Source organism: Pseudophryne corroboree, chromosome 7, assembly GCF_028390025.1.
Source record: "Pseudophryne corroboree isolate aPseCor3 chromosome 7, aPseCor3.hap2, whole genome shotgun sequence".
NCBI classification, from domain to species: Eukaryota; Metazoa; Chordata; class Amphibia; order Anura; family Myobatrachidae; genus Pseudophryne; species Pseudophryne corroboree.
In genome coordinates, this window is record NC_086450.1 from 501,374,593 (window position 1) to 501,392,666 (window position 18,074).

The following is an 18,074-nucleotide window of genomic DNA, read 5'->3' on the forward strand; positions in this document are numbered from 1 at the left end:
ATGAGAGGTCGGGGTGTACAGGAGATAAGCTGGGAAGGAGATCTGCTTATGTGTACAGGAATATATATTACGCTGGGGAACACAATGAGAGGTCGGGGTGTACAGGAGATAAGCTGAGAAGATCTGCTTATGTGTACAGGAAGATATATTACACTGGGAAACACAATGAGATGTCGGGGTGTACAGGAGATAAGCTGGGAAGGAGCTCTGCTTATGTGTACAGGAGATATATTACGCTGGGGAACACAATGAGATCTCAGGGTTTACAGGAGATAAGCTGGGAAGGAGATCTGCTTATGTGTACAGGAAGATATATTACACTGGGGAACACAATGAGATCTCGGGGTGTACAGGAGATAAGCTGGGAAGGAGCTCTGCTTATGTGTACAGGAAGATATATTACGCTGGGGAACACAATGAGATCTCGGGGTTTACAGGAGATAAGCTGGGAAGGAGATCTGCTTATGTGTACAGGAAGATATATTACGCTGGGGAACACAATGAGATGTCGGGGTGTACAGGAGATAAGCTGGGAAGGAGATCTGCTTATGTGTACAGGAGATATATTACGCTGGGGAACACAATGAGAGGTCGGGGTGTACAGGAGATAAGCTGAGAAGGAGATCTGCTTATGTGTACAGGAAGATATATTACGCTGGGGAACACAATGAGAGGTCGGGGTGTACAGGAGATAAGCTGGGAAGGAGATCTGCTTATGTGTACAGGAAGATATATTACACTGGGGAACACAATGAGATCTCGGGGTGTACAGGAGATAAGCTGGGAAGGAGATCTGCTTATGTGTACAGGAAGATATATTATGCTGGGGAACACAATGAGATCTTGGGGTTTACAGGAGATAAGCTGGGAAGGAGATCTGCTTATGTGTACAGGAAGATATATTACGCTGGGGAACACAATGAGATGTCGGGGTGTACAGGAGATAAGCTGGGAAGGAGATCTGCTTATGTGTACAGGAAGATATATTACACTGGGGAACACAATGAGATGTCGGGGTGTACAGGAGATAAGCTGGGAAGGAGATCTGCTTATGTGTACAGGAAGATATATTATGCTGGGGAACACAATGAGATCTCGGGGTTTACAGGAGATAAGCTGGGAAGGAGATCTGCTTATGTGTACAGGAAGATATATTACGCTGGGGAACACAATGAGAGGTCGGGGTGTACAGGAGATAAGCTGGGAAGGAGATCTGCTTATATGTACAGGAAGATATATTACGCTGGGGAACACAATAAGATGTCGGGGTGTACAGGAGATAAGCTGGGAAGGAGATCTGCTTATCTGTACAGGAAGATATATTACGCTGGGGAACACAATGAGAGGTCGGGGTGTACAGGAGATAAGCTGGGAAGGAGATCTGCTAATCTGTACAGGAAGATATATTACGCTGGGGAACACAATGAGAGGTCGGGGTGTACAGGAGATAAGCTGGGAAGGAGATCTGCTTATATGTACAGGAAGATATATTACACTGGGGAACACAATGAGATCTCGGGGTGTACAGGAGATAAGCTGGGAAGGAGATCTGCTTATGTGTACAGGAATATATATTACGCTGGGGAACACAATGAGATTTCGGGGTGTATATAAGCTGGGAAGGAGATCTGCTTATGTGTACAGGAGATATATTACGCTGGGGAACACAATGAGATGTCGGGGTGTACAGGAGATAAGCTGGGAAGGAGATCTGCTTATATGTACAGGAAGATATATTACACTGGGGAACACAATGAGATGTCGGGGTGTACAGGAGATAAGCTGAGAAGATCTGCTTATGTGTACAGGAGATATATTACGCTGGGGAACACAATGAGATCTCGGGGTGTATATAAGCTGGGAAGGAGATCTGCTTATGTGTACAGGAGATATATTACGCTGGGGAACACAATGAGATGTCGGGGTGTACAGGAGATAAGCTGGGAAGGAGATCTGCTTATGTGTACAGGAGATATATTACGCTGGGGAACACAATGAGAGGTCGGGGTGTACAGGAGATAAGCTGGGAAGGAGATCTGCTTATGTGTACAGGAATATATATTACGCTGGGGAACACAATGAGAGGTCGGGGTGTACAGGAGATAAGCTGGGAAGGAGATCTGCTTATGTGTACAGGAATATATATTACGCTGGGGAACACAATGAGATCTCTGGGTTTACAGGAGATAATCTGAGAAGGAGATCTGCTTGTGTGTACAGGAAGATATATTACGCTGGGGAACACAATGAGATCTCGGGGTGTATATAAGCTGGGAAGGAGATCTGCTTATGCGTACAGGAATATATATTACGCTGGGGAACACAATGAGATGTCAGGGTGTACAGAAGATAAGCTGGGAAGGAGATCTGCTTATATGTACAGGAAGATATATTACGCTGGGTAACACAATGAGATGTCGGGGTGTACAGGAGATAAGCTGGGAAGGAGATCTGCTTATGTGTACAGGAAGATATATTACGCTGGGGAACACAATGAGATGTCGGGGTGTACAGGAGATAAGCTGGGAAGGAGATCTGCTTATGTGTACAGGAAGATATATTACACTGGGGAACACAATGAGATCTCGGGGTGTACAGGAGATAAGCTGGGAAGGAGATCTGCTTATGTGTACAGGAGATATATATTACGCTGGGGAACACAATGAGATTTCGGGGTGTATATAAGCTGGGAAGGAGATCTGCTTATGTGTACAGGAAGATATATTACACTGGGGAACACAATGAGATGTCGGGGTGTACAGGAGATAAGCTGGGAAGGAGATCTGCTTATGTGTACAGGAATATATATTACGCTGGGGAACACAATGAGATGTCGGGGTGTACAGGAGATAAGCTGGGAAGGAGATCCGATTATGTGTACAGGAGATATATTACACTGGGGAACACAATGAGATGTCAGGGTGTACAGGAGATAAGCTGAGAAGATCTGCTTATGTGTACAGGAGATATATTACGCTGGGAAACACAATGAGATCTCGGGGTGTACAGGAGATAAGCTGGGAAGGAGATCTGCTTATATGTACAGGAAGATATATTACGCTGGGGAACACAATGAGAGGTCGGGGTGTACAGGAGATAAGCTGGGAAGGAGATCTGCTTATGTGTACAGGAGATATATTACACTGGGGAACACAATGAGATCTCGGGGTGTACAGGAGATAAGCTGAGAAGGAGATCTGCTTATGTGTACAGGAGATATATTACGCTGGGAAACACAATGAGATCTCGGGGTGTACAGGAGATAAGCTGAGAAGATCTGCTTATGTGTACAGGAAGATATATTACGCTGGGAAACACAATGAGATCTCGGGGTGTACAGGAGATAAGCTGAGAAGGAGATCTGCTTATGTGTACAGGAAGATATATTACGCTGGGGAACACAATGAGAGGTCGGGGTGTACAGGAGATAAGCTGGGAAGGAGCTCTGCTTATGTGTACAGGAGATATATTACGCTGGGGAACACAATGAGAGGTCGGGGTGTACAGGAGATAAGCTGAGAAGGAGATCTGCTTATGTGTACAGGAAGATATATTACGCTGGGGAACACAATGAGAGGTCGGGGTGTACAGGAGATAAGCTGGGAAGGAGATCTGCTTATGTGTACAGGAAGATCTATTACGCTGGGGAACACAATGAGATGTCGGGGTGTACAGGAGATAAGCTGAGAAGGAGATCTGCTTATGTGTACAGGAAGATATATTACGCTGGGGAACACAATGAGATCTCGGGGTGTACAGGAGATAAGCTGGGAAGGAGATCTGCTTATGTGTACAGGAATATATATTACACTGGGGAACACAATGAGATCTCGGGGTGTATATAAGCTGGGAAGGAGATCTGCTTATGTGTACAGGAATATATATTACGCTGGGGAACACAATGAGATTTCGGGGTGTATATAAGCTGGGAAGGAGATCTGCTTATGTGTACAGGAAGATATATTACGCTGGGGAACACAATGAGATCTCGGGGTGTACAGGAGATAAGCTGGGAAGGAGATCTGCTTATGTGTACAGGAAGATATATTACGCTGGGGAACACAATGAGATCTCGGGGTGTACAGGAGATAAGCTGGGAAGGAGATCTGCTTATGTGTACAGGAAGATATATTACACTGGGGAACACAATGAGATCTCGGGGTGTACAGGAGATAAGCTGGGAAGAAGATCTGCTTATGTGTACAGGAAGATATATTACGCTGGGGAACACATTGAGATCTCGGGGTGTACAGGAGATAAGCTGAGAAGGAGATCTGCTTATGTGTACAGGAAGATATATTACGCTGGGGAACACAATGAGATCTCGGGGTGTACAGGAGATAAGCTGAGAAGGAGATCTGCTTATGTGTACAGGAAGATATATTACGCTGGGGAACACAATGAGATCTCGGGGTGTACAGGAGAAGCTGAGAAGGAGATCTGCTTATGTGTACAGGAATATATATAATGCTGGGGAACACAATGAGATCTCGGGGTGTACAGGAGATAAGCTGGGAAGGAGATCTGCTTATGTGTACAGGAAGATATATTACGCTGGGGAACACAATGAGAGGTCGGGGTGTACAGGAGATAAGCTGAGAAGGAGATCTGCTTATGTGTACAGGAGATATATTACGCTGGGGAACACAATGAGAGGTCGGGGTGTACAGGAGATAAGCTGGGAAGGAGATCTGCTTATGTGTACAGGAATATATATTACACTGGGGAACACAATGAGATCTCGGGGTGTATATAAGCTGGGAAGGAGATCTGCTTATGTGTACAGGAATATATATTACGCTGGGGAACACAATGAGATTTCGGGGTGTATATAAGCTGGGAAGGAGATCTGCTTATGTGTACAGGAAGATATATTACGCTGGGGAACACAATGAGATCTCGGGGTGTACAGGAAGATATATTACGCTGGGGAACACAATGAGAGGTCGGGGTGTATATAAGCTGGGAAGGAGATCTGCTTATGTGTACAGGAGATATATTACACTGGGGAACACAATGAGATCTCGGGGTGTACAGGAGATAAGCTGGGAAGGAGATCTGCTTATGTGTACAGGAGATATATTACGCTGGGGAACACAATGAGAGGTCGGGGTGTACAGGAGAAGCTGAGAAGGAGATCTGCTTATGTGTACAGGAAGATATATTACGCTGGGGAACACAATGAGATCTCGGGGTGTACAGGAGATAAGCTGGGAAGGAGATCTGCTTATGTGTACAGGAAGATATATTACGCTGGGGAACACAATGAGAGGTCGGGGTGTACAGGAGATAAGCTGGGAAGGAGATCTGCTTATGTGTACAGGAATATATATTACGCTGGGGAACACAATGAGAGGTCGGGGTGTACAGGAGATAAGCTGAGAAGATCTGCTTATGTGTACAGGAAGATATATTACACTGGGAAACACAATGAGATGTCGGGGTGTACAGGAGATAAGCTGGGAAGGAGCTCTGCTTATGTGTACAGGAGATATATTACGCTGGGGAACACAATGAGATCTCAGGGTTTACAGGAGATAAGCTGGGAAGGAGATCTGCTTATGTGTACAGGAAGATATATTACACTGGGGAACACAATGAGATCTCGGGGTGTACAGGAGATAAGCTGGGAAGGAGCTCTGCTTATGTGTACAGGAAGATATATTACGCTGGGGAACACAATGAGAGGTCGGGGTGTACAGGAGATAAGCTGAGAAGGAGATCTGCTTATGTGTACAGGAGATATATTACGCTGGGGAACACAATGAGAGGTCGGGGTGTACAGGAGATAAGCTGGGAAGGAGATCTGCTTATGTGTACAGGAATATATATTACACTGGGGAACACAATGAGATCTCGGGGTGTATATAAGCTGGGAAGGAGATCTGCTTATGTGTACAGGAAGATATATTACGCTGGGGAACACAATGAGATCTCGGGGTGTACAGGAGATAAGCTGGGAAGGAGATCTGCTTATGTGTACAGGAAGATATATTACGCTGGGGAATACAATGGGATGTCGGGGTGTACAGGAGATAAGCTGGGAAGGGGATCTGCTTATGTGTACAGGAGATATATTACGCTGAGGAACACAATGAGAGGTCGGGGTGTACAGGAGATAAGCTGGGAAGGAGATCTGCTTATGTGTACAGGAAGATATATTACGCTGGGGAACACAATGAGATCTCGGGGTGTACAGGAAGATATATTACGCTGGGGAACACAATGAGATGTCGGGGTGTAAGGAGATATATTAAGCTGGGGAACACAATGAGATGTCGGGGTGTAAGGAGAGGTTAGGAAAGATGATAGAATTAGAGGGAAGATAGTGTGCCAGTAGCGGCTGGGTGTGTGTGAGGGAACGTGTGTATTGGCATACACTGCCTGGCATTACTGTCACTGCTGTGTCCACGCTGTACAGTGTTTAGACTATAAGGAGCAGGTGTAGGGATCGGCTTATCCGTCTTCCACAGAGCTCCTTCAATAAAATGACACTATTTGTTGCCATTCTGCAGTTTTTCTAGAAATGCCAACAATATTCAAAAATCTCTTTGTGCAGCTACTTTGAGCATGAGATGCTGGCACAGTGTGGGGGACATTACTGTGGTCACTTAGGAACCATGCTGAGCTTCTACCTGCAGCTACTGTGAGCCAGAGATGCCGACGCAGTGTGGGGGGGACATTACTGCGGTCACTTAGGAACCGTGCTGAGCTTCTACCTGCAGCTACTGTGAGCCGGAGATGCCGACGCAGTGTGGGGGACATTACTGCGGTCACTTAGGAACTGTGCTTTAGTGGGTATTATATAAAGTGCTCCTCGTTCTGGAAACAAAAGGCATTTGAGATCATAGATCCTATACTTCCACCGCGATTCCTCAGCACCTGTTTCTTATTTAATGTTAGGGGAAGATGTAACGTTTTCTAATGGTCATAAGAGCATATAGGACAAAAACTTGTCACATTACAGAAGGCTCCTTCTACCTACCTCAGGGTTGCTTTGTACGGGCCAGCTGCTGGACCGTGCCCTTATTGCCAGTACAACAACTTTCCAAGAGAAAACGTCAGAAGGGATGAAATCTACCTCAGTGCAAGATAATACGCCCTTCAAAGTCCAGGATCACCATCTGCATGGTTGGAACACTCCCAGATTAATAAAGGGTTATAACAAAACACGAGAAAAGGCTTAGCGTCTGGTCACTTCCCAGGTGTCCCCCTCGTTATACTCACAAACAGTGCAAAAGCTCGTTATTACCCGGACTTTTCATTATGCCAATTTTTGTAAAGCGCAACGGAATTTGCTGCGCTATATATAGAAACTGTTAATAAATGTATAAAATGAAGGAGTCTATTTAGCCTTGAGGTTAAGTACCAGCCAATTAGCTTCTAACTGTCATTTTTCAAACACACCCTGTAACATGACACCTAAGAGCTGATTGGCTGGTACTTTATCTCCGTCCACTTTCTCTCTCTCTCTCCTCAAGGCTTAGTAAATAGACCCCACAGTCAGTGAGCATGAAAAGGATTTTTAACGCAAGGTAACTCCGAGCGATCACAGGATTAATCGGAGGACGGTGTAGACATCCCTTCTGCATTCGGAATATGGTCATTAGGTCGAAGTATACTAGGTCGACATGAAAAAAGGTTGACGTGAGTTTTTCACTTTTTTCATTTTTTTAACTTTTTCATACTTTACTATTCCCAATCGTAGTCCACATGGATCGTAACCTGTGCCGAGCGCAGCGGTAATGGAGCGAGGCACCTTGCCCGAAGCATAGCAGTAATTGGGGTTCCCAATCACTTTACGAAGAAAACACCACCAAAAAAAAAAAAAAAAAAACACCTCATGTCGACCAATAGTGGTCGACCTAATGACCCGTACCACTGCATTCAGGGGGGGGGGGGGGGGGATCTCTCCCGTCACATAAGACATAACTATTAATATATGAAATAGGGTTTTTTAGCCCTTTCTCTGTCGCTCTCCAGTACTCCCAGATAGAACCAAATCCCTATGTGATAAGAGTAGAGCTATAACCCATACGGACGACAGGAAATCAGCCACACGCAGATCTGGGATTTAATATTTTTACTAAAATTCATATGGTTCATAAGCAACAAAGAGGGGACACAGGGTGGAATACTTTATATACTGAGACTGATTACATGATACTGAGGACAAGGAGAACAGGGAGAGGAGAGACAACATGTTATTTACCAAGAGGGGCAAATCAGGAAGAGAACGCATAAAGAAATATTGGGGAGAAAGACGACCCAGGAGTGATAAAAGGGGTGGGGGGGTGAGAGACATCTTCATCACAAGGACAGTTAAGAAAACTTTTTTTTCCTTTTTTTTTCTTTTTAACAGTTATCAAAATGACAGGTTTTCAGCAGTTCTCAGTATTTACAATGCGAGAAGCATTTGACACGTACAGTATATACAACCTGCAGCCACCTAATGTACACATTATATACACAAAGTCTCATGCACCCAACATCTAATCTGTGCACAAGCAAAACCAATCGTGTTTCAATGTGGGGGGGGGGGGGGGGGGGGAATACATTTAAAATTCAAAATAGAAGTTATTAGGGTGTCGTGAAAGTTTGCCAGATGAACGTGCCTCAAATCAACATGGCGGAGCGGGAGAGTGCCCTTTGTGGGGCGGGGGGACAACAGAACGTCATGCAGAGCAACCACTGAGGCCGGGCTCCACCGACTACGAAGGGATGAAATGTCCTTGGACAAACTCTATGTACACATGTCAATTTATACCGGAAACTGCTGCATTACTGAGGCCTCTCCAAAGACTAGTAGGGGGGGGGCAGAGGTCATCAGCCCAGCCCTAGTGACATCAAGAGCTTGGACCATGCATGGAGGACAGAAGCTTTGACTGAAAGGAGACAGGTCAAAACATAGAGAGGCTCTTTTCTAAACTACCTATATGGAATCTAAGATACTGTAGGCGGAGAGGACCTGCAGCTTGGCTGCTGAATTACGATGATGGAACCTGCCTCCAGAAAGTGGAGATGGAAAGGTCAGATCCTGAAGGTCTAATTCCATTTTCCAGCGGACAAGTGAAACCTAAACCACCATCATTTTGTCTCAAAGAAAAACCATCAGGCTGCAAAAGAAAAAACACAAATCCTGACATCAGGATGCGTTCGGCAACCTGACTTGTGGTAGTCCCAGACAACAACGCGTTTCACCAGACAGTATGAATTAACAAAAGATAAAAACATACGTGTAATGTGATGCAGGTGAATAAGAAGCGACAGACCGATCACACGAAGTGCGTTCCCTACCAGGTAGTGTAAGTCATTCCACTCAAACCAAGTCCACTTTCAACAACAACTAAAAGTTTTATAAACTCAACTTTGCCCGTATCTAGAAAGGTGAATGGAGATTTACCTGCGACGCAGATACTGGGGGAGCTTGGGGCGGTAAAAAAAAAAAAAAAATTGGATTTGTCTGTAGACTGATCAAGTACCGCCAGCCACTGAGCTGTACCTGTGTAAATGCCATCTACGCGCCACAGACCCTAAACTTACCACTAGATTAGTAAAAGAATCCTACAATGCCGTACAACTATCTTACCCCCAATTCATTTCCTGAAAGCGGCCAGGCAACCCTGACGGGTTCTAGAGCTACAATAAAACAATACTCACAGCACCGGGTGAATGTGGCAATAGATCGATCACTGGTTTCAGGCTAAACCAATCCATTCAGTTCTACTGAACATCTACAATGAGGTCAGACATAAACTCCTAGCTTTAAAAAACAGTTTAAAAAAATAAAAGCAATAAGGGGAAGGGCCGGGGGTAACCTAGTTATTCTACAATAAAACCCAATAGTTTACTGGAGCACCAGTGAGAACCCTGGACTACGTATTGTAAGGGCTCTTACACACTGTCCTTGCACCCGTAATACGTTCAACCTGAACTGGGAACACTGCATAAGCAGCAACACCGCTAGCCAGTGTTCACTGCAGCTCACGGCAACCCACAGGTGGAAAGGAAGAAAGCCCCAGTGTGTTCGGGGCCTGAAGGCCACTTAGGAGGGCACCATACAGCGTCAGCAGACTATTTACTAAAGGACGCCGGACCTCTTCTGGTGCACCGCCAGGATTGTACTATGCCGGCTCCCACTTATTGTCAGTCCTAAGAATTCTACGGATATCCACCCGACGCAAAAACATGCGTTGACAACATTTAAAACGGTGGAGACCGTCCCTACTTAGCGCCTGTCGGGAGCAGGTGCTTCAGGGGTGAAACTGGTTTTAAAAAAAAATTAGAAAAAAAAATTACAAAAATAAAATAAAAACACAAACAACACCACAGCAATTGAGAGCACCGGCTACGCACACTCACAGCACAGGCAGCCATCTTGTTGGCTGAATATTCATGAGAATGCCTCGCTGCTTCCTACCGATGTAAGGGAGGCCTCACGCTCAGGAACATTGCTTTGACAAACAGGACGGCTGCCTGTACTATCTGCAGGTGACCGGTTCCCTAACAATTAGTGGACCATCAGAGGACAGCAGCTTCACCTAGGAGCTGCCCAGTCCCAGTCAAGGCCACTGTATAATTGTACAATGCTGCAGCAAGACACAGAACCTAAGGGCGCCAATACGGATACACCTCTATAGTCAATATTAGGATTTTTTTTCCAGCCCCATGCAAACCATAGCCGTTATTACAAAGTGATATTTCAGGCTGCCCCAGATGGGCATCAGCAGAACCATTCGCTTTATATAGCTTTAGATGGCTCAACATAAGCGAATACTGTTGGCTACAACAGTAGAGGTCCATAACAGTGCTCAGGAGGACAGAACATGAAGGAGCCAAGACTGGTATCGGGTGGGGGAACCATATTCTGATTGGTCACCTATCTGAAGGGAGAGGCTGGCAGTCCCCAATCACAGTGAGCCCTCTAACCACTCCTTACATCATTAAATACCCTTGTAGAAGAACACTGCTCCCGGCATGGAGTATAGTCCCTCACCCTGGGCTCTAGCACTTACTCTAGGACGGTGATGCACCTCCCTCTGCTGAATTCATTGCTGTGCGCCTGACTTGAGCGCGCTTCTCCACTAGTGACTAGGTCCAGGTAACTTCCACCCGAGCCACCTCCTGTTTAGCAGTAACTAGTGCCCCGTGACAACCAGATAGGCTACTGGAAGTTACCGCTCATACAATTAGCTCATTACCGGAACTATCTGCCACTCGGAACCGTCCGCAGATCGAGTCCTTCCGACCGGCAGAATCACAGCCCTTCTTCTCCTCTATCCCATCTGTTCTGCTCGCGAGTCCAGTCCAGGGCCTGCCGTTCGTGGAACTGCCCACCCCTCTATGTCTGTGGTCCTCTGCATAGCATTGATGCATTAACCACCTCCATGCCAGCTTCTCTGCTCACAATGGAAGTAGAAGGTCATAGTGAGGGAGGGGGAAGGGGGCACATGTCCTATAAATACATTACATTCCTCTTCCCACAGGGGTGTGTAGTGTATAAATCTGTACTTCTGACGCGTGCCAGTGTGGACAGTGTCTAGCGGCTAACGCGGGACAACTGGGTACTTGAAATATCACCCGTAAGGGCTACGCTGCCGGTTGTGGATACTATTTTAAACGATGCCCTTGTCACCTTCGTAATACCCCCAAGACCTAATCCCATGGAGGTTTAGAAGGTGGGAGGAGGCTACATGCAACTTCTCTTCCAAATCCGTGTCCGAGACGGGGGGAGCTGCGGATCTCCCCGCACTGCGCACAAACACATCAGAAGAAAGAGGACACGTTGTCTGCACCCCCCTCCAGGACAGCCAGTCACCAGGGCTGAGTAGACATCATTCCAGGGACTCCGGAATTCGGGAGCACGGCAGTCACAGCGGCCGTAGGATCTGACAGAGGGCAGACCTGGCAAGTCCCTGTGAGGGGGAAGAGAAAGAAGACACATGGATGAGCTAGAAAGTTTTTTCTCTGGGGGAGGGGGGGTGGTGAGATGGTTTTGGGGCTAATGCAAAGTCACAGAAAGCATAATAAAAGGCACATACAGCATATAAGCAGAGCAGGGGTGAAGAACAGACTTAATGAGGGACTAGTTTAGGTTTGGCCCAGACACAACAAATCAATGACAGAACACAGATGTGCTAGAGAGGAGGAGGAGGAGGAGGAGGAGGAAGAAGGGCTGCGGGGGCATACCCCAAAACCCAGCAATGCTCAGGACAGCTTCCCGCTACCAAAACAACACATGCATCCCAGGGAAAGGGGAGGGGGAAAGGTAACTAGGCTCTTGCCTGTGGTCACTGCAGCGTTGGCCCCTCGGCAAGCCCCGTAGCCCCCGCCATGACGTGTGTGTGCATGTGGCCGCTCAGCTGTGCCAGGGTTTTGCAGTGTACGCTGCACAACTTGCAGAGGAAGCTGTCTGCCCGCGGGCACACCAGACCGTGGTGCTTCACCGAGTGGACACGCAGGTACGCGGCTGTGGCAAAACCTGCACGGGGGTGAGAAGCAAACGCCACTTTAAGGCCAGGCCACAGGCATCGCTCCGTAATTAGAAAGTGACCTACTGACCCATTACACTCACACCATCCTGTAACGGCCTGACGCCCTCTTAAAGAACCAGTAAACAGAACATCATTTGTGTTGTATCATCCACAGGATCGCTGCGCTTCCTTTCAGAGTTTGCCCAATGCTTATTATACCATTGTAGGTCCCCATCGGAGATGGTCTGTAACACAAGGCTTCCGCAACTCAAAGTGGCTGTTGTGTTAGCGGTGTAGCGGAGCACGGAGAGAGGGCTGAGCTGACCAGAATTCCTGCAATACCCTCCCAGTATCGCCCTATATCTCAGACCATAGAACACACTTTTTTTTCTTAATGTATAATGTTATGTTTACTGGTCCTCTAAGTTAAATGCACATAAGCTAGGCCCACCCCTGAGGAAACTAGCCCCACCCACACGGATCTCATTACTACTATAATAATTGCACTCTACCAAACTGTATTTACTTATCTGGCTCTAGCATGGAAAATACAAACTATGTATAGATATATTCATTTTATTTTTTTTAAATCCCCCCCCACCCATCCCTTTCCAAATTATAACAATAATCCCCCCAACCACAAACAGGGCAATCATGAATTCCACACCAATGACACTGGTTGATCAAACAATCACTCAGACGTCTAAGTGCCACTAGTGGGCTCTCAAACACAGGTCCCACCCCCACCCCGCCAAATAGAACTTGGCCGTGAAGAGCATCGCTGGATATTGGGATATGCCAGACTATGGGCTTCAGACGTGCAGTGGTGCAGAACTGAGGGGCTGATTATGTGTGCGGGAACAAAAACATTCATCCGACGTCTTACCTTTGTTGCACAGCTCACACACGTGGTTGGGGCCCTGGTTGTGAACCTTCATGTGGTCGGTGATGTACGCAGCACTGAGCAGCTTCCCGCACACGTGACACGGAACCTTCTCCTCGTGTCGCACCATGTGGGCTCTCAGGCGGTCCTTCGTGGCGAAGGCAGCTTCACAGGTCTGTCGGCGGAAGAACAACATAACCGAGAAGAACATTTCAGGTTAACGCTAAGGGGTGAGAGGGCAACATGCACAGAGGAACCCAAGCATCCAACCCCACCATGGGCACACAGAGAAGAGAAAGGGCGTGATTAAGTGTTTTGGAAATACCTGGCATTTAAAAGGGCGCTCTGTGGAGTGAACTTGTCTGACGTGACTGTTCAAATGATCAGGACTGGAAGACAACACAAATACAAAAAGTTGACAACTAAATTGTCAATAAACCAAACGATAAAACAAGACCCAACACAATTTCAATGGTTACATGGGAATCGGGGAATAGTGTGGTCAAGGTCCCACATCATCTTACCGTGAGAATCCTTTTCCACAGTGGCTGCAGATGTAGGGCTTGTGTACGGTCCCATCGTGGGAGCGGACGTGGTAGGTCATGCGGTCCTTGCGTTTGAAGCGCTGCTGACACACGTGGCAGGAGTAGGGCTTCTCGTCTGAGTGCGACAATTTGTGCCGGTTCAGGTGGTAAACATCTCTGAAGGCTTTCCCACACATCTCACACGCATGGTTCTTCCGCACCTTCTTCGCCGTGGGGGAAGGCCCCGGGAGAGAAAGTGTGGAAGGAGAGGTAGGAACCTCCAGGGTCTCAGCCCCACCAAGGGTTCCAGCAACACTTAGCAAACTGAGGGGCACCATGGTAGGCATCTTGACGGCAGGTTGGGCTCTGGCAGGTTTAGTACCCGTGTGGATAGCTTCGTGCCTTCTCAAGTTGTAGCCGTTTTTAAACTCTTTGGAGCACAGGGAACATATATAGGGGCCCCGGCTCTTAGATTTCTTGGGTAGTTCCATGACCGAGTGCAAAGGGAGAGCCGTAGAGACGGGGGAAGGCTGGGACGTAACAGGGGATGGTGCCATCTGCTGGGGAATGGACAGGCCAGGCACCACCTGTTTGAGGGCAGCGGTGTCGACAGTGGAAGGGTGCTGGGGTGCCATGGTGTGCACCATTGTCTGGGTGAGGGATCCATCTGGCTGGCCAGCAACAGTAGCTAGAACAGGTAAAAGTTCAACTTGTAGAGGTTCAGCAGGGGGCGGAGGAGGGGTCTGGAGGAGAAACAACAAACAAGGAACTCACAAATATATCCAAAACATCTGTTATTTTCCAGAAGAGTTATCCAAAGAGGGAACCTCTCTTCGACGCAACAATAAACTGTTTAATTGACTTTACCCAAGCAGCTGAATTAGCATTGTTACTAAATATAGAGCCCGCTCACGCGGCGACCACAGTCAGATGCAACTTACATCACATTTCAAAATAACCAGGCGTGTTACAACATAACAAAGGATGTTCCAACGAATGGCACAAATATCACATAACCCAGTGCCACAATCTCTTTAGCCGGGCAATTGGGCAGGGGCGCAGACCTCGCCGCCTCTCAAACCAACTCATTATTACACTCGCCAGGTGTAGCATCAATCTACAGAATGGCCTGAGCCTTCTCAGACCAACCATAACCCAACAGAGGTGCCAGAGACCGATCTCATCACTTCTCCCTCACCTACTCCTACACTCAACCAACTTACTGTCACCTAGAGTGCAAGCTCTTCAGGTCAGGGGTCACTTTCACAAAAAGTTATGGGGAGTATTTATAAGCCGTGGATGGAGATGAGTGGACGGAGATAAAGTAGCAGACAACCAGATCCTAACTGTCATTTTTCAAACGCAGCCTGTGACATGACAGTTAGGAGCTGATTGGCTGGAACAGTGAAGCCTGGAGAAGTGATACAGTGGAAGGTGATAACACCCCAGCCAATCAGCTCCTGTCATTTTTCAAACACATCCTGTAATTTGACAGTTAAGAGCGGATTGGCTGGTACTTTAGCTCTGTCTAAGGCTTAGTACATAGACCCCTGAATGTTTTACTCGCAATGATTTAAAGTGACTTTTAATAAAAAAACAAACACAAAGAAATCTTTTAAACGCATGGTGACGGTGTTAGATTTTGATACATTAGATGACGTACACAAGTGTAAATCAGTGACGACACGACATGATATATGCCCTGTAATACAGCACACGTGCACTGGCACCAGGTCACTTATACTTCTCCGTGTAACACACCAGACGTGCACAGAACACTTAATGCATGCGCTTATACAGCTTACAGACCATGCACGTACAATTCACAAGCCATGTGCACAGGCTTCCACCCAAAATCTGCGTCTCCATTAAAGCATTCTGCAGACAATGGGAGAAGCCGGTCACACCATGATGCCAGTGTCCGCCAGCCTCCATACCCCCAAATCCTATTACAGCCTTACACAACAGCATCTCTCCCCATGCAGGCTATTTCACATGTACAGACACACGAGCCCATCCAGACACGGTGGGAAGACCGCCCTTTGCGGGGAGAACATCATATTCTCCCCTTGCAGCGCCTAGCTATTTCTATGAAAGGAAAGAGGGAGAGGGAAAAAGATGGGAGGGAGGGGTGGTGATTTAAACACTCAACACCATCTCTCTCTCCTCTCCCTCCCTCCCTGCAAAAAAAAATACACACTCACAGGCAGAAGAAGATGCTAATTTCCAGGGCTCCGCTTCTCTCCCCTCTGCAGCTGCCTGGACCCCCACTTATGCACAGATAAGATGATGCATGCACCCACATACATCCCCAACAAGCCTCCTCCTTCCACCCCCACCATCTGCAGTCCCACAACACAAGGCACGTTACCTGGAATATAAAGCTGGTCCAGTTTGCATCCATACTGGAGGGGGGGGGGAGAGGGTGGGGGGGGTGAAAAAATAAAAATCTTTTTTTTTTTTTTTTTTTTTTGGTAAATGCTATATATATGTTGTGTGTGTCCTGGTCTTCTCCCCCCTCTTTCCTTGCTCACTGCTCCCCCTCCCTCCCTTGCCTGCTCTGCTTTAGGATTTCTGCTCAGCCTCAGTTGCAGATCAGTGCCCCCTAAAGGCTGCTTTCCTTTTTTTTTTTTTCTTCTTCTCGTGATTTAAAAGGGGGGGGGAATGCCCATAAAATACACACTGCATTGAATAAATAATGATCAGAGCTGCAGTGACATCATGGCTCCCCTCCCTCCCCAAACTCCCGAACTCCCCTCCTCCCAGCACAGAGCAGGATGGGAAGCCCCTGCAAGGCTGCTGCTGCTGCTTCTCCCCAAATCTCTCTCTGCTCCCTCCTCCCTCTCTGATTATTCCTGCATTATTTACTACCCAAAATATGGCAGCTGCTGTGACCTTTCACCCCCCTTTGCTGCCTCCCAGCCCCCACCTGCAAAAAAAAAAAAAAAAAATTAGCAAAAAAAAAAATCCCTTGGGTCTGAACCATGTAGCAGGCAGGAATAGGGGGGTGCTGCTCTCTGCTGCAACATATACAGTCTCAGTGCATTGCAATATTATGGGGGCTTATTTTCTCCCCCCCCTTTGCAAAAATAGGACTGTACTAAAGGCAGACAAAGGAGGGGGGGGGGGATTCTGTGCAAACTGCAGCTTCTAGTGTCAGTGCAAGCTGGGGATTGGGAAAGCATGAATTGTGCAGAGAATGCTAGTCTGGGTGCACAGGGGGTGATGGTGAGGTGCTGTCCCTGCTCTCCTGCCCTCCAACCCCGGCCTCCCCCTCTGCATCAGCCACGGCCTGGAGGAGAGAGAACAATGAAATATGGCTGAACGTCCATGCACAACACAGACACAACATCCCTCCCCTCCCCCCCGGGGACGCAATGGTCTCTCCCGGCTGCATTGAGGAGTCTCTTAAAGGGCGCGCTGCCTCCTCCCCTCTCCCAGGCTCAAGCATTTATTTGTCGGCAGACAGAGTGAGCGCTGAGCTGTTTAAAGGGGCAGCGCCTCCTGCTGCTGCAGAGTGGTATAGTGTTACACTGTGACCACAGCACTGATACATAGTAACACTGGGGCTGCACTGTAACCAGGGGCTGAGGGGGAGGGGGAGTGTGCATTATTATTATTATTATTATTATTATTATTATTATTCAGTAATACAGCAGCTGTAGGTAGTGACTGTATAAGATATCACACTTGCAGGTGACATTCATGTGTCCAGCCCCCAACGTGAACAAGTCCCCACCCCCCCTACATTCTCCCGAAAACACACAGGTTCAGTGAATCACAGGTCTTGAGGCTAATTGGATAGCCCCGGGCAGAGCAGTTACCCGCAGTCAGTGATGGCGGGTAACTGGATACCGTCCTACGTGCGAAGGTACAAGATGCTGTTGTCGCGGCGTTTCAATGCCGGCAACGGCACCCAAGCTCGCACCCCTTGTGGCCTGATTTCTGCCCGGATTTGCTCAACCCCCCCCCCCCCCCCCCCCCCAAAAAAAAATAACTAAGGTCAGACAGGCGGGATTACTGCAACAATGCACTGCAACAATGCACTGGTTCTGACAGGCAAAACTGATTGACGGGAATATGATCCAGTTGGACTATGGAGGATTACGATGCCTATCACCAGGGAGAACTGGACGTCACACAAACAAAAACAAAGCAAATTGTAATAAAATAAAATACAAATGCACAATCACA

General features: G+C 47.4%; 1 protein-coding gene across 4 annotated transcripts; it reads right to left on the minus strand.

Moving 5' to 3' along the window:
* Positions 1-8,068: 8,068 nt before the first annotated feature.
* On the minus strand, positions 8,069-17,247 carry MAZ (MYC associated zinc finger protein). 4 transcript variants are annotated; one of them, XM_063935271.1, is made up of 5 exons: positions 16,252-17,244; positions 13,881-14,623; positions 13,682-13,745; positions 13,360-13,531; positions 8,069-11,915 (listed from the first exon to the last, which is right to left on the minus strand). In XM_063935271.1, exons 1-5 carry the CDS (start codon positions 16,282-16,284, stop codon positions 11,815-11,817), a joined length of 1,113 nt encoding a protein of 370 aa, XP_063791341.1. In that variant the 5' UTR covers positions 16,285-17,244; the 3' UTR covers positions 8,069-11,814. The 4 variants fall into 4 exon arrangements, with proteins under 4 accessions (XP_063791341.1, XP_063791340.1, XP_063791342.1 ...); XM_063935270.1 differs by lacking the exon at positions 8,069-11,915 and adding an exon at positions 12,273-12,481 and having other exon boundaries at positions 16,252-17,247; XM_063935272.1 differs by lacking the exons at positions 8,069-11,915; positions 16,252-17,244 and adding exons at positions 12,273-12,481; positions 16,085-16,181.
* Positions 17,248-18,074: the final 827 nt, after the last annotated feature.